The 22,150-nt window shown below is 36.0% G+C and overlaps 3 protein-coding genes across 5 annotated transcripts; 2 read left to right on the forward strand and 1 right to left on the reverse strand.

Moving 5' to 3' along the window:
* Nucleotides 1-457: 457 nt before the first annotated feature.
* On the forward strand, nucleotides 458-5,259 carry LOC140954323 (probable bifunctional methylthioribulose-1-phosphate dehydratase/enolase-phosphatase E1). Its single transcript, XM_073412265.1, has 6 exons — nucleotides 458-662; nucleotides 1,072-1,208; nucleotides 1,673-1,741; nucleotides 2,858-2,977; nucleotides 4,688-4,795; nucleotides 5,008-5,259. Exons 1-6 carry the CDS (start codon nucleotides 458-460, stop codon nucleotides 5,257-5,259), a joined length of 891 nt encoding a protein of 296 aa, XP_073268366.1.
* Nucleotides 5,260-10,761: 5,502 nt separating this feature from the next.
* Nucleotides 10,762-12,886, forward strand: LOC140954274 (probable bifunctional methylthioribulose-1-phosphate dehydratase/enolase-phosphatase E1). Its single transcript, XM_073412266.1, has 6 exons — nucleotides 10,762-10,805; nucleotides 10,837-10,882; nucleotides 10,960-11,061; nucleotides 11,834-11,943; nucleotides 12,027-12,145; nucleotides 12,645-12,886. Exons 1-6 carry the CDS (start codon nucleotides 10,762-10,764, stop codon nucleotides 12,734-12,736), a joined length of 513 nt encoding a protein of 170 aa, XP_073268367.1. The 3' UTR covers nucleotides 12,737-12,886.
* Nucleotides 12,887-15,061: 2,175 nt separating this feature from the next.
* LOC118038410 (VQ motif-containing protein 4) lies at nucleotides 15,062-17,582 on the reverse strand. 3 transcript variants are annotated; one of them, XM_035044758.2, is made up of 3 exons: nucleotides 16,312-17,582; nucleotides 16,133-16,186; nucleotides 15,062-15,367 (listed from the first exon to the last, which is right to left on the reverse strand). In XM_035044758.2, exon 1 carries the CDS (start codon nucleotides 17,074-17,076, stop codon nucleotides 16,366-16,368), a length of 711 nt encoding a protein of 236 aa, XP_034900649.1. In that variant the 5' UTR covers nucleotides 17,077-17,582; the 3' UTR covers nucleotides 15,062-15,367; nucleotides 16,133-16,186; nucleotides 16,312-16,365. The 3 variants fall into 3 exon arrangements, with proteins under 3 accessions (XP_034900649.1, XP_073268593.1, XP_034900648.1); XM_073412492.1 differs by lacking the exon at nucleotides 16,133-16,186 and having other exon boundaries at nucleotides 16,257-17,582; XM_035044757.2 differs by lacking the exon at nucleotides 16,133-16,186 and having other exon boundaries at nucleotides 16,312-17,581.
* Between the last annotated feature and the right edge of the window lie 4,568 nt (nucleotides 17,583-22,150).

Below are 22,150 nucleotides of genomic sequence, written 5' to 3' on the forward strand. Positions count from 1 at the left end.
TAATAACACTAGGGCAAAGTTAGCTCATTTTCCTTCCCTTACAAGGGCCCTTTCTTCTTCCTTTTCTACTTCTTTTATGTGGTGGGCTAGTGATCTCTTGACTGGCATGATTCACAGGCTACAGGACTTTCAACAACAAAAATGGTGTGATACATGCCTATTAATTAATAAAAATAAACCAAGGGCAAACTCCATGCACTAATGTAATAGTCTGGTGAAAACTATAAATGATTACAGTTACAATAGTTCTTCAATGACCAGATTAACTCTTACAATTTCTTCACGCTAAGCCCACAAATTGATTAACTCTATGCACTAATTATATTTTCTTAAAAACGCTTTTGAAACATAAAATTAAACCGAAGCAGCCTTGGAATCACAGGAATAAAAGCAGCAGTCTTTCTCTCTCTAGAGTCCTTGTATTTATTGTCCCTCTCTAGAAAGAGAAAGCAAGCAAATGGCAGCAGCCCCACCAGCAGTGGCAGTGGATGGAGGAATGGCAGCAGCAAAGGTGGCATCACAAGCTTATTTAGAGACCAAAGCAGTTAAAGACACAGGGGTGTTAATTGTTGATCTTTGCAAACAATTCTACAGCCTTGGATGGGTGTCTGGGACTGGTGGTAGCATCACCATTAAGGCCCATGATGATTCTATCCCTAAGCGCTAACAGCTTATTCTCATGTCTCCTTCTGGTAATACAAATATTCTGGTTTTTAAGGGTTGGCTTATGTGTTAAAAGTTTGTGTTTTTTTATGGATTCTTGATTGGTTTTGTTAATGTTTGTGTCTGGTTATGTGGTTTTGGTTTCTGGGTTCCTTTTTTTTTTTTTTTCCTCTTAGCTTAATTTGATTGTGTGTTTTGCTGCATTGCTTCTTTTTTATTGTTTATTTGATACTGAAGCTTAGTTGTATGTATATGTGCTTAGTTCCTTGTGTGTTTCTATCCATTTAATTTTCTTTTACTTGGTGTTAGTACTTGATTATATTTTTTTTTTTGTGTATTTTTATGGCTTGTTGTTGACTAATGGGAAATTTATTGGACCTAAGTTGAATATTTGTTGTAATTGGGCAGGAGTGCAGAAGGAGAGAATGGAACCAGAGGACATGTATGTCTTCGCTACAAATGGGTCTATATTGTCTTCGCCATCTCCGAAGCCTTACCCACACAAGCCTCCAAAATGTTCTGATTGTGCTTCTCTTTTTCTGAAGGTATTGGTTCGATTATGTCCTCCACTTGATAGCACATAAAGAATGGAGTTTGAGTTGTTATCAATAACTTTCAAATCTGAAACAATGATTTATTATTAGTGCAATATTGCACAGTAATTCTACAATAGTGAGTTCTTATTTGAATTGTTTTAACATTTGCTACATGGGAGTGTTCTAAGCATAATTTTTTCTTACATTAAGTTTACAACTTTATTAATGCAAATGGCATGTCTCTTTGAATTCTTTCTTGTGATGGTAGTTATGATGCTATATTTATTTTCTAGTTACTAATAGTTAGTGATTGGTCACTGTTAAAACGGAGAAAAAAATATAATGAAATGGCAGATTTCATGTGCTTTTTAGGAGTTGCAGCTTCCATAATCTCATATCCGGATTAACATGATAAGGTGAAATTTCACTTTTTCTTCAGCGTCACAATTAACAGTTATTCTGGTGTAATGCAGTCATATGACATGCGTAATGCAGGAGATGTCATTCACAGTCCGGGTAGCTCTTTCTTTTTGAATTTACAAGTGATTGGAATTTTTAAATTTATTCCTGTTGTTTCTTTAACATAGCAACTTCAAGTTCCCACAACCCTCCCCTCCAAAAGAAACCACCTCCATTGATATTTTCAAAATCAATCTTGGCGGGCCATGTGGAATCCTGCATCTGAGAAACAGAGTGAGCTTTTTATTGTACATGTAGACACAACTTTTACTCTTTATTTCATGGGGAAAGATGACATTTGAGGATATTATCTTGGTTGAAAGTATTGGCATGCGATACTTGAGCTGGATGAATCATCAGTGGTCAAACACAGGAGGATACAGATTACAATGCAAACAAACAATTTTATATCCTTATCACAGTTGCGGAATATTTATCTATTAAATGAATGAGTGTTCTCCAATCCGAGAGCCTATCTTGATCATACTAAATGATAACATTAGCTAAGCATGATCCACTAAGTAATAAAAATTCCTAGTTTTTTGCTGTTGAGATGGTTTGTTATTTGTGATTTGAATGAAAGTTTTGTGATAGGGGTGTTGGGGGAAAGATCAGAAAATGAGAAGAAACGTGTGAAAAGGCAGGACAAATGGAACAATTCAGATATTTTTTTTATTACTTTTAGTAAAAGCTTTTAGACAGTAGAATCAGAAATGGATTTATTTAATCTCATATTTAAAGAATTCTAAATGGGGTGGAAGCAAATGGGCAGCGGGCAGGAAACATCAAAACCAACCTAGTTGGTGAGATACATGGGTAATCTGCAGTTACGAAACAATTGCCATATGGTATCATTAGATTTCTACTAATAGAGCAAGTGAAATTAACTGAGTAAATATCTCTCTTATATATACATATTATGGGTATTTAGATGGGTGGTATTCTTGATGTCTTTATTACTGAAAAAGTATCAGTATTGTCATGTCAGAGAAACAACTATTAGCTGTACAAAGTCGTTAGAAGAGGTTTTGCATTGTGTTTGGTTGTTCATGCATCCTGAAAAACCAAATCTTGTCGTCATGCATCATTAAAAATTGTACACAGCATCACCTATGATTTGTTTTTTCAACTACTACTCTTTTCTCACTGCTTCATTTGACTTGCTTCTGTTGTTTTTTTTTTTTTTTTTACATTTACAGATCACCTATATGGAGATGATAAAAGGAATTCAAGGGCATGGTTACTATGATGAACTTGTTGTCCCAATAATAGAGAACACAGCCTATGAAAACAAGCTTACAGATTCTCTTGCTAAAGCTGTATGTTCTTTTGTTTGTTGGCATCTATAATTTGTAGCTTGGTTTCTAACATTTGACTTTCTGTGATCATCTGTAGAACAAAAGATACCGTGGTAACAACTAATCAAATATTCCTTGTGAGCTGGACCTCACCATGTGTAGATCTGTAGTCCCATCAAATATTTGTTGGAGAAATTTGTGCTTGTTTCATCATGCCATTTTGCTTGATTATTGTTTCAATGATCTCTTGACTATTATTCTTTAGTAGCTCACTATCATAATGATGGGTGGCATTTAGAACATGCCAGAATGTGGATAATGTGGAGATATGTGGAGAATGTGGGAAAACTTTTATTTGATCTCCAGTTCTTTTGTTTATTCAGTGGGATATGCTTTAGACGACTTAGAACTCATATATTTCAGATTGAAGCGTACCAAAAACAACATCTGTGCTTGTTCGCAACCATGACATATATATATGGGGAGACTCATGGATCAGTGACAAAACCCAGGTTTGTGTCTACTTTTGAAGGATCTGAGTGAAGTTGGCAACTACACGGAAATTCATTAGTTTTATTTGTTGTTGTTATTTGACTGTTCTGTTATGTAGTGTGCACTATTGCTTAAGTATGCTGATTAACATGATCATCATTGTAAATTTTAGTGATAAAGGGCCAGATCAATCATAAAAGTTATCTGTCATCAGTTGATCAATCATAAAAGTTATCTATCATCAGTTGATTTTAGCTAGCTGTTTGTGAAATGCTGTGAATCTGAAGTGAATCTCAAATTCTGAATCTTTGAATCACATGTTAATTTCCTTCTGTTAATGAAGGTGAAGAGAAAAGTTAACATGGGCAAAGCATATTGCACTGATACTTGCCATTGTTTCTGGAATTCAATAGATATTTGACTTGGGACGCCATTCAAACTATTGATAAAATGTTGAAATAAATTTAGCTATGCAAAGGGGTTCTATTGATCTCTTGTTAAAAGATTTCTTTTCCAGTTTCTTATTTTTGTTTACTGCTCTTAATCTGAACAATTTCCCCTCTGACTCCTTGTTGCTATATATTTTCTCTAATGCACTATAGCAGAAACCTTAGGAAGTTTGATGATTGAACCCTAAAATTGGTGTTATTTTGCCAAGCAAGGAAAACCTCAGGATATACATCAGCTTGAAACCCCCCCCCCCCCCCAATCAAAATTTAGAACAAAGCTCCTACATAAATGACAGCTGATTGTGCATGAATGACTCTTTTTTTTTTTAATAATCACCCACTTTCATGGGGTTTCTTGCCTTTTTTTCTTGATTTGGCTTGCATATTCAATCTCTTTTACACCTGGAAATTTTTTACTAGACATGATAATGCTCGGCACAATATCTAATAACGTTTCACACCTTCAAGACAAAATGTTGCTTGATCGATGCAACATATATCTACTCCTGCTCTATCTATGTGGTTGTACCATCCTCGGCACTATAAGATAATATATTTGAGAGAGAATATATTTGTATGGTTCTAGCCCAAAACTAGCTGCGTGTGTGTAATCTTGTATCCTCAATTCCTTTCAGACAAGTTTTGATTTTACATAATTTTTGTATCTCCAAATCTTCTTTTTTATATCACTGCTGTTTGGAGCTTTACTTAAATTGGTTTCAAATCTTTCAGGCTGAATGTTATCACTATCTGTTTGATGCTGCTATAAAACTTCATCAAATGGGACTAGATTGGCCCAATTCAAAAGGTCAAAGGAGTTTTAGGTTGTAATGGAAACGTAAAAATGGTGGTTAAGGAAGGCATGAACAATTCAGATAATGGAACTGGACCATTGCCAGTAAGTTCTTAAAATGATGCCTTTATCATTACTGATATTCTCTGTATCTTAATTTTGATGCATGTTACACTGGATTAACAAAAACTTGTGATTTATGTTGGCCCCATACCCTTGTGGTTTGAAATCTGCAACAGTTTTGAATTTTTTTCTGTTATCAAATATTTTTTTCGTATCAAATAAACATTTTTATTCTTCAATTGTTTTTGTTGCAGCGTTGCATTGTTCTTGACATTGAGGGAACTACTACTCCAATAATATTTGTTGCTGATGTTCTCTTTCCATATGCCCATGATAATGTTGGGAGGCATCTGTCTGCAACATATGAGACTGCGGAAACTCACGATGATATAAAGTTGTTGCGCACACAAGTAAGAATCATTATTAGAAGTTTTGGTACGATAGCAATTAATATGTTGTACCAGATTGATTATGGTTTCTATTGCATGCTGCTGGTGGAATTGTAACATTGATCATTTGAAATTTGAGTGCAAAGATGGTAAAGATTGCTATTCATTTACGGGAAGTGTGTTAAGAAGTTAGTTGCTAATAGTTTTTGAAACCTAACGCTCCTTATTCCTTTTGAACGTCAATGGTAAAATGTCTTGGTTTGTTGTGAACAAGAAAAAAGAGAGAGAGAAGCACGCCAAAAAGTAGAACTGGAGAGAAAGACAGCAATTTCTGTATTGGACAAGGACTTGTTAGGAACATAATCACAATAGAGGGCCCTAGAATTTTGGATGTTCCAGAAAAAGTGCAAATATGCTGTCAATCTTAGAAAATGGAAAATTCAGCTAGTAGAGATGGATATCCGGACTTGTTGCATGTGATTGTGATGTAGTCAATTGGCTGATGGAAACTCTCCCTTGCAATGCTTCTATTTTTACCATGTCTAGTCAGCGCCCAACAATTACTTGAATTCCTTTTGTATTGCTCAAAATGGTATAAAGTGTTAGCATTGTCAATATATTCTCTTTTATTTCATCTTTTTAATAGCTGTCAGTCTTTCCTTTATAGCTGTCAGTATATTCTATTTCTTTCATAGCTGTCACTATATTCTTCTTTCTTTGTTTAATTTCTGTTATAGCTGTATATCCCTTGATTCTCTCTAAAGTTCTCAATTATTGTCTAGGCCTAGTATTAAAGGATATGATTATGTTTTCCTAGAATTAAGGGATTTGATACTTCTTGATGTATATATATATTGTAACTCTCTTAGTGAATGGGAAGAAAACATTTCCAGAATTTCTCTTGTATTATCTTGTCATGGTATCAGAGCTATACCTTTGAATTTGTATCCCAAAATCAGGTTCTTTCTTGCTGTTTTCGGTTTCTGGATTATTCTGGATCAGTCCTAGATACAGAGGACTCTCAGTTTCTTGATTCTTTTGGTTTGGTTCTTGGTTGTCAGCTGAGGTCTGTATTCTCTTGGTTCTGTGATTTTTTTTGTGTGTATCACTACAAAGATGTCAAACAATTCTGATCTGTTTGGTGTCCGATTTACTGGGAAGAATTATTCAGCTTGGGAATTTCAGTTTCAAGTCTTTGTCACAGGAAAAGAATTGTGGGGTCATGTGGATGGGAGTGATCCAGCCCCTACTGATGCTAAAGAACTGTCTTTATGGAAGGTCAAGGACGCTCGGGTAATGTCCTGGATACTAGGGTCAGTCGACCCCCTCATTATTCTGAATCTGAGGCCATACAAAACAGCAAGAACCATGTGGGAATATCTGAAAAAGGTTTACTATCAAGATAACAATGCTAGACGTTTTCAATTAGAACACGACATCTCTAATTATTCTCAAAGCAATCTTTCTATTCAGGAGTATTATTCTGGTTTTCAGAATCTATGGGCAGAATATACTGATATCATTTATGCCCAGATTCCAGTAGAATCCCTCTCAGTTATTCAGAAGGTGCATGAGCAAAGCAAGCGTGATCAATTTCTCATGAAATTGAGATCTGAATTTGAGATTACTCGCTCAAATTTGATGAGCCGAGCTCCCTTGCCTTCCTTGGATGTTTGTTTTGGGGAATTACTGCGGGAAGAACAGCGAATCCTTACACAAAGTACTCTAAAGCAGGACAACCCAGCTGCAGTTGCCTTTGCTGCCCAAGGAAGAGGTAGAGGCCGGAATATGGGCAATGTTCAGTGTTATAGTTGCAAGGAATATGGCCACATAGCTAACAATTGTAGAAAGAAGTTCTGCAATTATTGCAAACAGCAAGGGCACATTATCAAGGAGTGTCCCACTCGTCCTCAAAACCGGAAAATACAAGCCTTTCCAGCGGTGGTATCTGAAAACTCATCTGTGACAGTCGCTACCAGTTCTCTTACTCCAGAAATGGTGCAGCAAATGATCATTACAGCCCTCTCGGCCCTAGGGCTACAAGGTAATACTTCCAATTCACAACTTTGGCTTGCTGATTCCGCTGCTTCAAATCATATGACCAACTCATCAAGTATGCTTAAGAATGTGCGAGAGTATCATGGTTCATCACAAATTCAGGTTGCTAATGGTGGTCATATACCCATCACTAAAATTGGAGATATTGATCCCACCTTCACGAATATTTTTGTATCACCAGAACTGTCTACTAGCCTTATTTCAATTGGTCAACTGGTGGATGATAACTGTGATGTGCATTTTTCTCGTAATGGTTGTCTTGTGCAGGATCAGGTGTCGGGGAAAGTAATCGCGAAGGGGCCTAAAGTTGGACGCTTATTTCCGCTGAATTTTTCCATTCCTAGTTGTCTTTCTTTTGCATGCTCGAATGTTCTAAATAAAAGTGAAGTCTGGCATAAACGTTTAGGCCATCCAAATTCTGTTGTTTTATCGCGATTGTTGAATTCTGGTTTGTTGGGAAATCAAGATAAATTTTCTTCTTTCGATGCCTTGATTGATTGTTCAACATGTAAGTTAGGTAAGAGTAAAACTCTTCCTTTTCCTTCTCATGGTAGTCGTGCCACAAAATGTTTTGATATTATTCATAGTGATGTTTGGGGACCTTCACCGATACTTTCTCATGCTCATTTCAAGTACTTTGTAACTTTTATTGATGATTATAGTCGGTTTACTTGGGTATACTTCCTACGTTCCAAATCTGAGGTTCTTTCCGTCTTTAAGACATTTCTTGCCTATGTTGAAACCCAATTTTCTACTGGTATTAAGGTATTAAGATCTGATTCGGGTGGGGAATATATGTCACATGACTTTCATGATTTGTTACTACAAAAGGGCATTATTTCACATCGTTCTTGTCCATATACACCTCAACAAAATGGGGTTGCTGAGCGTAAGAATCGACATTTGTTGGATGTCACTAGAACCTTATTGCTTGACTCGTCTGTTCCCTCTAAATTCTGGGTTGAAGCATTGTCTACTGCTGTTTATTTAATCAACCGTTTGCCCTCCCAGGTGTTAAAATTCGACTCCCCTTATTATCGTCTATATCATGAGGCTCCTAGCTACTCTGATTTGCATACTTTTGGTTGTGTCTGTTTTGTTCATTTGCCTTCTAATGAACGCCACAAACTTTCTGCTCAGTCTGCTAAATGTGCTTTTCTAGGTTATAGTATTTCTCACAAGGGTTTTGTTTGTTATGATCTAAGTTGTAGCAAATTTCGAGTCTCTCGCAATGTGGTCTTCTTTGAAAATCAATATTTTTTTCCTACTACTACTCCTACTGCATCTTCATTGCATGCTCCTATTCTTCCTCATTTTGAGGATGTGTCGTCATTTGAGCGGTTTAAACCTGGAATTGTGTATGAAAGACGGCGCCCAATTTTGGCTCTTCCGGAGACTAACCCACCATCTGATCCTGCTACTGAGACTGCTTCGGTACCTTCCCCTCTGCAGCCTGCACTTCGTCGTTCTTCGAGGGTTTCTTATCCTCCTGATAGGTTTGGTTTCTCTGCTACTCTATCCAATATTATTGTTCCATCATGTTACTCACAGGCTGTCCAGCATGAGTGTTGGCAAACCGCCATGCAGGAAGAACTTTGTGCGCTTCAGGATAATCATACATGGGATCTTGTTTCATGTCTTTTATCCGTTAAACCCATTGGGTGTAAATGGGTATATTCCATAAAACTTCGCTCTGATGGCACTCTAGACCGCTATAAAGCTCGGTTGGTTGCTCTGGGGAATCGACAAGAATATGGGGTGGATTATGAAGAGACTTTTGCCCCTGTAGCCAAAATGACTACTGTGCGCACTATTATTGCCATTGCTGCTTCACAGGGTTGGCCACTTCATCAAATGGACGTCAAAAATGCATTTCTTCATGGTGATCTCAAAGAGGATATTTATATGGCACCTCCACCGGGTTTGGTTTCATCTTCTACATCGGTTGTTTGTAAATTGCAGCGGTCCTTGTATGGTTTGAAACAAGCTCCCCGGGCATGGTTTGACAAGTTTCGCACTACCTTGCTTCGCTTCTCTTTTGTGCAAAGCAAATATGATTCTTCATTATTTCTTTGCACAACATCTACTGGGTATGTTTTTCTACTTGTTTATGTCGATGACATTGTCATTACAGGCACTGATTCGACATTGATTAGCAGACTTCAGCAACACCTTCGGGATTCCTTTCATATGACGGACCTTGGTTCTCTCACTTACTTCTTGGGTTTGGAGGTTCATTCTTCCTCTTCTGGTATTTATGTGCACCAACAGAAATACACTCATGATTTGATTGCTTTGGCCGGTCTTCAAGCTTCTTCTCCCGTAGATACTCCTTTAGAGGTGAATGTTAAGTTTCAAAGTGATGTTGGGGATCTTCTTCCTAATCCATCTTTGTATCGACAACTTGTTGGCAGCTTGAATTATCTTACTATTACTCGACCTGATATCTCCTTTGCTGTTCAGCAAGTCAGTCAATTTATGCAATCTCCTCGTCATCTACACTTAGCAGCAGTCCGTCGCATCATTCGATATCTACTTGGTTCTTCTAACCGTGGTCTATTCTACCCAGCTGGATCTCCTCTTAGTCTTGTTGCATACAGTGATGCAGATTGGGCTGGTTGTCCTGATACCAGACGCTCTGTTACCGGTTGGTGTATGTTTCTTGGTGATTCCTTGATTTCTTGGAAAAGTAAGAAACAAGTTCGAGTCTCCAAATCCTCGACCGAATCTGAATATCGCGCCATGTCCGCTGCCTGCTCAGAGATTGTTTGGCTTCGTGGCCTACTTGCCGAGATGGGATTTCCGCAGACTACTCCTACTCTCCTCCATGCAGACAACACGAGTGCTATTCAGATTGCTACGAATCCTGTCTTCCATGAGCGCACCAAACATATTGAAGTGGATTGTCACTCTATCCGCGAAGCCGTCGATGCTCATGTTATTTCTCTTCCACATATCTCCACTGATCTCCAGATTGCTGACGTGTTCACCAAATCCATGACTCGACCACGACATCAGTTTTTGGTTGGCAAATTGATGCTTAGTAATCCTCCAGCATCAATTTGAGGGGGGATGTTAGCATTGTCAATATATTCTCTTTTATTTCATCTCTTTAATAGCTGTCAGTCTTTCCTTTATAGCTGTCAGTATATTCTATTTCTTTCATAGCTGTCACTATATTCTTCTTTCTTTGTTTAATTTCTGTTATAGCTGTATATCCCTTGATTCTCTCTAAAGTTCTCAATTATTGTCTAGGCCTAGTATTAAAGGATATGATTATGTTTTCCTAGAATTAAGGGATTTGATACTTCTTGATGTATATATATATTGTAACTCTCTTAGTGAATGGGAAGAAAACATTTCCAGAATTTCTCTTGTATTATCTTGTCATAAAGTGGATTTGGATGGCCAAGCATAGCACTTCTTGGTCTCTTTTTTGCTCAAGGAGTTGATCATTGCCCTTAATTTATGAGTTTAGTAGTTCAGGGACTTTGGAAATATGTTGGCATGAGCTGTTAAATCTGTTTTTGTAGGTTGAAGATGACTTGAAACAAGGTATTGATGGTGCTGTTCCTATTCCAACAGATGATGCTGGGAAAGAGGAGGTAATTTCAGCTTTGGTTGCTAACGTGGAAGAAATGATAAAAGCAGATCGAAAGATCACTGCATTAAACAATTACAAGTAAGTATTCAGAAACATAAAGTTGGTAACCAATAAATATGCTTGGTACTCTGTGATATTAAAATTTATTGATGCAGGGTCATATATGGAGAACTGGATATGAGAATAATGAACTGGAAGGGGTAGTTTATGGTGACGTTCCAGAAGCATTGGAGAAGTGGCATGCTTTAGGCATAAAGGTTCTTCCTATTTCTATTTTTCAACATTTATCCATTTAGTTTTTGTTTATGCTAGCATGAAATGTCACTGTTGCAGTTTGGTTTCCACCTGTCAATGAAGCTAAATACCCATCAAAGCAAATTCTCACTTCTCTTTGAATGATTCAAACAGTAATTTCTAAAGATCACATGCTAATTTGCTTCCCATTTTTATCCTGAAATACTCCATTACTGTGAACTGTTACTGTTGTAGACAGAAGAGGATGTTAGTGCTGCATGTCATATATTTCTTTTTAATAACTGGTCCCTAATGGTATTTACATCTGAAGTGATGTTGCAACATAATGACTCCTTGGACTGTGTTAGATAGCAATTCAGTCCAGCTGTAAAGAAGGTGTTACATAAAGTCTATTAAGCTAAATATGAAGTTCCTCATACGAATAGCTATAATGGATATTATACTGTGTGTAAAAAGTTTTGAATATTAAGCAATCCGTTACATGCAAAATACAATGCAATTGCTATCTGAACATAAGGGATGGAAAGCCCACCCAAAAGTAGAAATAGACAAATGAGAATTGGAATATATGAATAATAGTTGTTGGTGGTACTGAAGAGCTAGAGATCCATTGTATAAATGCATGAGAAGGGATGGCCCTTGAAACACGAATACCTAGTTCCTTGAGCTGATTGATTGTGACTCAAAAGGCTTTCTGCTTGCCGGATTGTAATCAACTCCTTGACTATGTATATTCTCTTTGTGCCATTATGTACCGTTTCTATGTTGCCTCAGGTGTATATATATTCTAGTGGAAGCAGGCTGGCGCAAAGACTTATATTTGGAAAGACAAACTATGGAGACCTGAGAAAATATTTGTCTGGATTCTTTGACACCAAAGTGGGGTAAGTTTTATAGATGCTTCCCAAGTTACATTTCCACTTAAAATTTGGACTTTGATAACACTCTTTACTCCTGTTTCTTGCAGGAATAAGAAAGAGATACGCAGTTATATTGAAATCTCAGAGTCACTTGGAGTTAATAAACCATTTGACATTTTGTTTCTGACGGATGTCTTTCAAGAAGCTGTAGCTGCAAAAGCAGCAGGTAACAAGTTGCTTTTAGTTTTCTATTTTATAAAGTGCTGCAAGACCAGTAGCAAAATCCTCCTAGTGCATCGTTTCACTACAAGTCTCGAGTTACTTAACCAGTTCAATGGATTTCCTTTCTTTTTGTCAACATCGTTGTTTTGAGTATTAGGAATAAGACAACGTTAGTTGAACCCCTGATAGCCCCTAATAACAAACCATGTCACTGCCCACAAGTTGTAGCTGAATTGCACGGAGTGTCCCAATTTGCAAAGAAAACACTTTCATGTTGCTTCAGCTTGTCAAAAAGAAGCTAATTTACTCCGGTGCTAAGTGTTATGAAATGGCATCCATTGAAGTTTACTCATCTCCAGCCATGAATCTTGAGTTAAGAGCAGATATTTGTTCTGTAAACTGAGTTCTGGATGTTCAGCGCCATGCTTGGAAAAAGAAAAGGCCATCTTTTTTCTTTCATGCTATCATTTGTGTTGGTATTTGAATTTTCATGCGTGTGTCAGGTTTGGAGGTGATGATTTCTAACCGACCAGGAAACACGCCTCTTCCAGATGATCAAAGTTTCAAGACGATCACCTCTTTCGCTGAAATCTGAGCAGATTAGTACATAACATTTGTCATGCTAAAAATCAAGTTTTGATTGGAAATCTGAAAGAAGATATGCACTTGTATTGTTGCTAATGTATGATGTATCATTCATTACTCGAGCACATAAATAAAATCAGTTGTTTTTAAAATCAAAAGAAGTAGCAGCGCTCCACAAGCTGGTTTCATCTCCACAGCTCGATTTTGCACATTGCGATGGATAGCACTTCAACTGCAGGTTGAGGGAATTGATTTTAATTATTGAAACTGGTAAGAGCTGCAAATTGAAGGCTGTCATCTGGAAGGAAATAAAAGAAGTGCAGATTGTGTTGGAAAACAAAATTTATTATGAACTATTCCAGAAATTAACATACCTAATTGAACACAATTCATATAAGAAAACAGCAAATGGATGGTTATCAGCTACGCAAACCAAAGCACAAAGCACAGTTTAAGTCTTCTAGCCAATTATATAAACCAAATTAGAAATTATGTTCTGTCCTGGTTTGCAACCTCTTTCAATCCACCCCCAGATAAATAAATCAGCAACTGTTCCTAAAACTCTACGGAATTGATCATTTGATCCAAACATATGTACGAATTCAGCGGCCATAAAATAGAATATAAAAATAGAATTTAATTACTATGTCGAAATAGAAAAATAATGCTTGAGAAAGCTGCCATCATCTCAATGATTTTTTTTTTATTGCAAGTGCTAAATTCAATTTGTTTCTAGCTTTGATTCTAATTATTATTGTGACCACTTGATTTGTTGGAAAATTCAAAAGGGATATAAAAACATATAATAATATTATTCTGACGACTAGGCAAGCATGATCCTTTACCAATGCCAAATACTGGATTACGACAAATTCAAAGTTCTTGGAAGATAGGAAGAAATCCAGACCCTTTAAATTATGAAGTTTGTCACCATCTGTGAGCTGAGGTCATTCCCTTCGTTGTGGTCGCAACTTCCGTTGAAGGATTCAAAGAATGTTTTATTAATCTACATGGTGGTCACACATTTGCTACATTAATTTCTATATTTTTTCAAGAGTAATTTTCACCTTTTTTCTTATGAAATAAATAGAAATAAAGGTTACTATGAGATCATAATAGACACAGGTCACGACTTTATATTGCTGGCCCTTGTCACATGAAGGATTCTAAACACGGATGTACTGTAATGCCGGACAAAACCTAAGTCAGCAGCGACCGGAGAAATATGAGCAAAACAGTTGGGACCATAAATTTTAGATTATTTTGTAGCTGGAGTGCTCAAAGGTATGGTTGGCCTAAGAATTCAACGGTGTGCTCCAGTCAACCACAACCAAGAAAGTATTTATTTTGCGGTCATGAACTACACCATGCACAACATGTCTTGAATACCTTACACAATACACAACATGCCCTGAATACCTTTGTGCTCTGTGGTGGCCCAAAACAGTGACGGCACACAACCACACAGCAGCACGCAATTGACACCACCACCGAAGAGATGCGGGTATAGCTAGTGTATGAATCTGCACTTGGTGGGCCAGAGGTTGCTCATCTGAAGTCTTGATCATATAATTTATCCACCATTCAATCATACATGTGAGAGGGAATGGATGTGTTCTGCTAGTTTTTTCAAAGAGAAAATCATTAAGACCTGTTGACGAACACTGTGAAAAAAAAAAATCAATATCTCGTTGAGATTTCTCCCTTTTCTTTTGTCCAAGAAATACTACTAGCCTGGAGGCACTATAGATGTATAGTTTTTCCAAACTTTGAAAACTAGGCCACGAAAAGTGGACTTGGCGGTCTGATCATTGCAGATATTCACTAGCATGCATGATCAGCGGTGCAAGCTCTTATTTTCCTTTCGCGGTGAACAGGATTTGAGTCTTTTATGGCTGGCCGGCCAGTCACAAGAATTTACATCTTGAACTGATGTGTATATTGGTATCTTTTGTTGGAAATTAATATCAAGTTTGAATTTATGATGAACAGCCACAGAAAGTTGCTCAACTTGCAACAAAACCAGTACAAAAAGATCACGGCAGCTCTTTGTCAAATAATGCCCTAACTAGACCATACAGACATAATGAATGACTAAGTAAAACTTTAAGAGAAAGTCCCTCACATTTTCTCTGCTTTTCTTTTGTTGTTCGGCTCATACTCTATCTTTCCTTCCTTTTCAATCATCATCATCATAACCAAGTCCACTTTCTCTTCCCTTTTTTCTATTTTTTCTACCCTTTCTTATGTTTTTTCCCCCCATGATAACAGGGTCTCTTCTTAAGTCAAAAAACGACTACACCTTAAGCTCAATATATTCAAATTTAAAAAAGAGTAAGAAACGAAACAATAACATTGCATGATACCATATTTGCATAGCAATTGAAAGTTCTAGCTAAGGACAATGACTTCACTTCCTTCTTGAAAGAAGCAAACTGAGATAGTTCATTAAGTTGTCTTGTTCCCTTACACGCACTTTACAAATTGTGCTAGATACCCAAAATATCTAAGGATGCCTCGAATTCATTATCTCTCAGTTCTCTAGGTGGGTACTGATCAAGACTCTGAGCACTCAGACTGCAAGAAAATCTTATACCAAGTAGTAGTTGGCCAAAGGATCCAGGGCAGAAATCACTGTGTCCTATAATGAGAGCATGCATTAGACCAAAGAAAAATAAACTAGAGAAGGAAAAGAACAGGAGACCAGTAAAAAAATAGTATGCTTCTGTATTTATGACATTAATGGTAAATAATTTGAGCTATTCAGCTGTTCTGATCTCAATTCTGATCCCACTTTGTATAAGTTTCTTTCCACTGTGTAATCTCTCCCTTGTACTATATATATTTTTTGTTCTGTCAATACTATAAATGTTAAAAAAACTGTGGGTGAACTTAATTGCTGAACTTCTAGTTTGTGGGTCATTGTAGGACAAAAAATACCTTCATCTAAGAGAGCTTGATCAGCATCCCAAAGTGGAAATCGACCTGATTAACTAACTTAACAGGACCAAATCAAGCATTACATATCAAAAATTGCAGAACATCTTTATACTCTATCTCCACACAAGTTGATTAATTTGCCTCTTAACATTGTTATGCAGTCTGCTCCAAGAATGATTGAGCACACCACATACTTTTTTCTTTTTCAACTCTTAAATATTTCAGTGCAGCTTGTAAATGTTTGCCCTATTTTTGGTGATTAAAGTTCAATTTTATATCTACTGTTCATGGGTCTATAAGAGAGGAAAAGAGAGCTCATATATGCATGTAAAAGAGAAGAAAGAACACTAAAGTTCCTACAAAAATTCTTGAAAATCAGTAATGTACACACAAATACATCCACAGTCAAATTCATTTGCCCATGTTGATAGTCCTAAGAAACAAAAAGGGAAGAAAGGAGATTCACCTAAATAATTTTATATAATGATAAAATATAGTCCCCAATTATTAGAAAATTTACCTGAAAAAAGAAAGGAAAGGAAAGGAAAGGGAAAGGGAAAATGGTTAAACAAATTAATTAAAGGCTTTACCAATATATGATGAAAAGAGAGATCAAATTGTACAATTGAACACAAAGATTTCTACCTTTCCCTCAAAACCATCCATAGCCCATCATCAATCCTTTTGACTTGAATATTTTCATGAAGAAGAGCCTGAGACTTTCGGTGAGGTTACAGGAAAAAGCGACAGCAACTGGGGCTCTGAATCTCTAGGAGTAGAGATAGGCGATGGATGCAAATAAAAACCTTTCTCTGCTATTGCTCTCTCCTCTTCTGATGATGAATTCCCTAAAGAAGGTGAGCACTTGTTAAAAGGGTCTTCATTTAATGGGGTTACAGGGCTAAGTGTAAGTTTAGGGAAGTCAAGCAAGCTTGGAGACAAGATCTCTGGTTTGTTTCTTGGCGAAAACCCGGTAACTGGGGAAGCGTTACTACTGTTGGCAAAACTAGGCAATAGAGTGTTGATCATGAGACTGTTTTTGAAGCTGTTGTTTCTTCTTTCATAAAGTTTGAAGCTGTTTTGTTGTCTCTTGGCCGGCATGTTCTTGATAGGAGGGATGGCGTAGTTTCTTGAAGTTTGAGTCGGTGTTGTTGGTGGATCTTGGGTTGTCTTCGAGGAAGCCTGTTTTGCTGTCTCTGTTGAGCCAGTGAGCATCTGGACAACTTGTTTGAAAGTAGAAGTGTCTGCTTGGACAAAGGTTGTTGGGTAAGGGTTAGTGTCAGATCTGGAGATGGGTATTGGAGTGACTGTTGAGGTGTGAATTTGGACCCCATTGTTGCTTCCATTGCCATGAGGCGAGTTTATTGGAGATGGGTTTCTGGTTTCTTGAAATCTTGCTGAGGTTTCCATCGAGAATTGTTCTACTAACAACCAAGCTTAGCTAGCTACCTCCCTCCCTTGGCTCCCTTATTGATTTCCTCTTCCACCACCACGACACCACCTCTAGAGAGAGAGATAGAGATAGAAAGAGAGAGAGAGAGAGAGAGAAGGTTTGCAGAGAGACGAGGAGGGGGAGGTAAAAGGGCTGGTTTCCTTTCCTTGCAATATGTTGGTGTTGTTGTACTTAAAGAGTCAAGACACGAAAAAAGAAAAAGAATATATATATATATATATATATATATATATATATATATATAGAGTACCTCTCTCTCTAGACTTTCTGTTTTCTACCGCAGGGTTGGCTATTTTCACTCAAACCTAAATGTTTTGTATGCTCTTTTTTGGGATTGATTGGCCATGGCCTGGGAGAAAATGGCCAAGTCTGTGTTTTGGGATTATAAAAAGATTGCAAGTGTGTATTGGTTGTATTTGGAACTTTTGGCCAACAGCATCAGTGCCAAGTTTTCCTTTGGAATCTCAATGCGCAAAGCTCAGATAGTGTTTATATATATATATATATATATATGTGCGTGGCATTGACTTCAGCGCCCTGACTACAAGGACTCCTTGGGTGATGGGATTGGAGGTGATGGCTAAATTTCAGCAGGAACAAACAACTGTGAAATCAAGACATGTAGCCTCTGCGCGTGTCTTCACGCTCCGCCCAGATGGGTCTGCATTCTTTTGCACACTCCAGGTAGTGCCTCCACTTGATCGGGATCCTTTTCCCTCCTGTCAACTGTGCGCTAGCTGGTAGCCAAGTACTTAGCTATCAATATATATCTCTAAATTCGTGTTTTTCCGTTTGGATAAAGTTTTGGAAAAAACCCATAAATTTCGTGGTTTTCAAATGCAATATTTTAAAAAACTACGCTTGAAACTCAAAGAAGATTAGAAAGAACAAAAGAATGATATACATAGACATATGGAAGTTTTAATGATAAAAAAAACTCAACAAAATAAATCTACAACTATTAAAAAAAATTACTAACTATGATTCGTATAATTCACACGTCTCGTCAAAATACAATGAATAATTTACTTGTTTTTAAATATTACATGTAAATAACGCTCTTTATTATTGGTAATATTTTTTGATATTTATAGATTTATCTTGCTAAACTCTTTTCAATTATTATAGGAATCTTATTTCTTTTCTTTGTATTTTTTTAAAATACAACATTTTAAAACTAATTATTCCAAACACGCCTCGTCAAAAAACAATGAATAATTTAATTTTTTTAAAATGTTATATGTAAATAACGCTTTTCATTGTTAATAACATTTTTTAATGTTTATAGATTCATCTTGTTAAACTCTTTTCAATTATTTTAGAAGTTTTGTTTGTCTTTTATATATTTTTTTAAAATACCATACTTTAAAACTATGATATTTTCCAAAATCTTTTTGACCTATGCTAATTTTTTAAAAAATTTAAAATGTGTGATTATTTTCAAAAAAAAATCTAACTACTTTGCAATTTTTTGTTATTCTTTCATGCCCCTTTTGTGTATTTAATTATTTGTAAATACAATTTGTGTAATAAGTCATTCAATTCAATCCCAATGATATTTCTGCTATAGGTCTTGCATTAAACTCCTGAGATTAAATAAGTAAAATAATTAATCATAATAGAGCTAGGACAGCGTTCAAAGATGCCCATGATTTTGCTTAGTTATTTAGATGTTGATAGAACAAAATACTGTGAAATTCGAACAAATTAAGATCACCGAGTGCCTTCACTTCTCCGAGGAAGAAAGGTCTCTGTATATTTTCTTCCTTTTCATGAAGATCTCCTAATTACCAAACACACAGTGCTGGGTTGACATGATTGGCCCTTGGATTCATGAAGGTTAGGAAGTTCTTTCAATGGCGGTTGATAGCATAAACACTGTTTGTGGATATATATCTGCTAACATTTTATGGAAGGATTAGATGAGTCACCTAAATTGAAAAGAAAGAAGTGAGTTGAGCCACCATCTGATGAGAAAGAAAGATGGAGAGTGAGTTGATACGTTTTAACAACCTTACTTTAATTACCTATAATTTCTTCCAAAGCCGACATTTCGAGTTCTTAATCACTCTGTTAAGAGTAATTAATTATTCTTATTTTTTTTTTAATAACATGGGTGTCCGGACCAACTTGCGCGTACCTCAACTAATCCTACAAGTTTTAAAGTTAACGATCATATAAGTTTTCAGTGGCTTAATCCTAAAAAACTCGAGCATGAGATCATAGGGGAACAAACTCTTTAATTTCAAGTTTTTATTACTGAATTATCTACTAGATAACCATCTTGACAATGAAATAATATTTGATTATTTTAGCAAAAAGAAGATAATTAGATTCTTTTTATTGCTTAATTAAACGTATATGGAGATGGATTAATTAATGTGTTTGGTTTCGAGAATTGGTGTTGGCGTCAAAAGCAATGATCCGATATTCTGATTTTCATCACCGAATCAAGTTCATCAAAAGTTTCTTCTTAATTAATTTTAGTTGACTAAATTAAATATGAAAAAAGAGGAGAAAAAAGGAGAATCAAATTCTCAATTATTAGATTTTATAAGATTAAAAAAAAAAAAAAAAAAAACATACGGTGAAAGAAGGGTGGGGGACCAAGATCCCATTGATGCCATGCTGCTCGAAAAGGGATCACATTCTTTCACAGATAAAATCATTATGTCTGGTTTGTGGAGTTCCTAATAAACTCCATTTATGATGAAAAGGCCATTAATTAGCCTCAAGACGTCTCTTGCAAATAATTTTTTTTATTTTTTTATTAAACTACAAGCAAGAAACGTACGTTGGCTATTAAAAATGGCATAAAACACTAATTATTGCTTCTGGATTTAACGGGAAGAAATTCGTTTTATCATGGAAGTTGATTCATCCAAGATGAATAAGAATCAAACTAAAATCTTCTGCAAGTAGCTCACAAAAAAAGCTTTAAATCCCACACCTCCTCTCAAAAAGAGAATTCGAGAGAGAGAGAGAGGAGGGGAGAGGGTGCAAATCTCAAGTGGATAATGGAGTATCCTCAAGTAGGTCCAATTGATAAACATAAACGAGATGATTGACAGCAAAATCTTAAATTATTATGCGATCTTTCACCATATTGGATTGCACTGAGGTGATCATTGCACGAGAATGACTGCCTGTCTCTCCCATTCTCCCCGCAGCTGATATTTCTGTGTCAAAATCCATGTTCTTGAACGCACTTTTTTGCGAGGTAAGAACTGGGATTTCCCTTGTCATTTCTGTGGTTGCAATGCAGGTTGCAATCGGGACGCTTGGCTTGTAAATCTCTCTCAAATTGCTCTCGTTGCGGTTGCCATGCAACAGCCAGATCTTCGAGCAGAAGCTCCTTTGCCACTTATCTGAGTGTTAGAAAATCTTGGAATCTTACCTAATAGCTTAAGCTATTAGATTGAGATGGTTCTTTGACATGATATCAGAGCTTTAATGACCAAGTGGTCATGAGTTCGAATCTCACCATCCCTATTTATTTGATAAAAATTATGCTCAAGGTAATGTGAGTCTGTACAAGTTTCAAGCTTAAAGGGCTTTCACTTGAAGAGGTGTGTTAGTGAATAATATAAATCATATCTTAGAACCTCACCTAACAGCTTAAGTTATTGGGTTGAGATGATTCTTTGATACTGAATTAAACTGCTACATTTTGTTTATTTTTTGAACTAGTAATTGAATCCTTTCCCTGTTTCATCACCAACATGAATTGCAGGAAGAATAAAATTTAATCCTTGCCCTGTATAACATTTTAGCAATATTTAGCAATATTCTTCCTAATAATTGATAATCGGAACTAGCTAGTTTATGATGTGTTCTTCAGCAATAAATTAAGCTAATTTATTGGGTTTTCAATTTGAAAATAGAAACTTAGTGATTACTAGTTTTGTTTTCCGTGGTCAGCTGCAGGTATAGATTAAGTTGTCGGTAATATCTTAGTGAATATTTTTAAACAACTGTCGGTAAACTCATGACATATCAAGTTGGTAAGTGGTATGGTCAAGCTCCAATCTGATTTTAATAAAATCACAAGATGATGTTGTCCAAACTCCTTTTTTTTTTTTCTTTGAAAAATCACACTAAAACTTTTATAGTTTGATCGTTTGTTGCTTTGCCTCCGTGTTTTTTCAAGATTTAAAGTGTTGTAAAGTTATTAAAATTTAGAATTTAAAGTGTAATTTTTTAAAACATAAAGGCAAAGTAAAAAAAAAAAATCAAACTATAAGAGGTTCTATGTAATTTTATTCTAATTATAAGCAATGTTTTTCTAAAAGTTAAAAAAAGAAAAAGAAAATGAGCATGCCATGGAGAACTCTTTGATAGTATCATTAAATTTAGGCCAGCGCATCAATCTTAAAACCTCTTAACCTTAATGCTTGTCTAGTCCGAGCTTCAAACTAAACTATGTGAAAGTTTTCATGATGTACGCTAATTAATTTGACAAGTCCAAAAATAATTCAAATGATTGATAAAAATATGGGTTAATTTTAATAAAATCAAGATGATATTTTTTTTGTTTTAATATTAGACAAAGACATATTGGATCATACCTAATTAACCTGACTTAACCACTAAATTCATGAACCAGTCATGGACACGACTAGAATACGCTAACATGATCAAACAATTTTCTCTTTCTTTTTCTTTCCCTTATTTTCTTTCCTATTAAGCCTTCTTTTGGCTCAGGTCGGATAAAATTCAGTACTAAATTAAAGAGTTATTAAAGAATGAACATCTAAATTAAAAAAAGAAAAAAGAAAAAGAAGAAGCTTAGGCTCAAGTGGGATAAGAGTTTGGGACTTAATTAAAGAGTTACTATAGAACTAGAGACTTGTCTTTCAAGGCAGCGCGTGTCACATGGTTTCAAGGCAGCGCGTGTCCGTGGTGCCTACTTCGTAACAACAATCAATTTCTTAGCTCCTTCAGTTTTTATTTATTAATTCATTCATTCATAAGTTTTTCTTAACTTAGATACATGTGGAGCAAGGACAGCTAAATTAAGCTATATAATAT

This window comes from Populus alba, chromosome 11 (genome assembly GCF_005239225.2).
Source record: "Populus alba chromosome 11, ASM523922v2, whole genome shotgun sequence".
Classification (NCBI taxonomy): Eukaryota; Viridiplantae; Streptophyta; class Magnoliopsida; order Malpighiales; family Salicaceae; genus Populus; species Populus alba.

Coding starts and splice junctions, on each gene's coding strand:
- LOC140954274 (XM_073412266.1), top strand. CDS start 10,762: ATGGTGCTGTTCCTATTCCAACAGATGATGCTGGGAAAGAGGAG. Junction 10,806..10,836: donor ATGATGCTGGGAAAGAGGAG/GTAATTTCAGCT, acceptor CTAACGTGGAAG/AAATGATAAAAGCAGATCGA. Junction 11,062..11,833: donor GGCATGCTTTAGGCATAAAG/GTTCTTCCTATT, acceptor ATGTTGCCTCAG/GTGTATATATATTCTAGTGG.
- LOC118038410 (XM_035044758.2), bottom strand. CDS start 17,076: ATGGAAACCTCAGCAAGATTTCAAGAAACCAGAAACCCATCTCCAATA.
- LOC140954323 (XM_073412265.1), top strand. CDS start 458: ATGGCAGCAGCCCCACCAGCAGTGGCAGTGGATGGAGGAATGGCAGCA. Junction 1,209..1,672: donor GTGCTTCTCTTTTTCTGAAG/GTATTGGTTCGA, acceptor GGTGTAATGCAG/TCATATGACATGCGTAATGC. Junction 2,978..4,687: donor CAGATTCTCTTGCTAAAGCT/GTATGTTCTTTT, acceptor AAATGGGACTAG/ATTGGCCCAATTCAAAAGGT.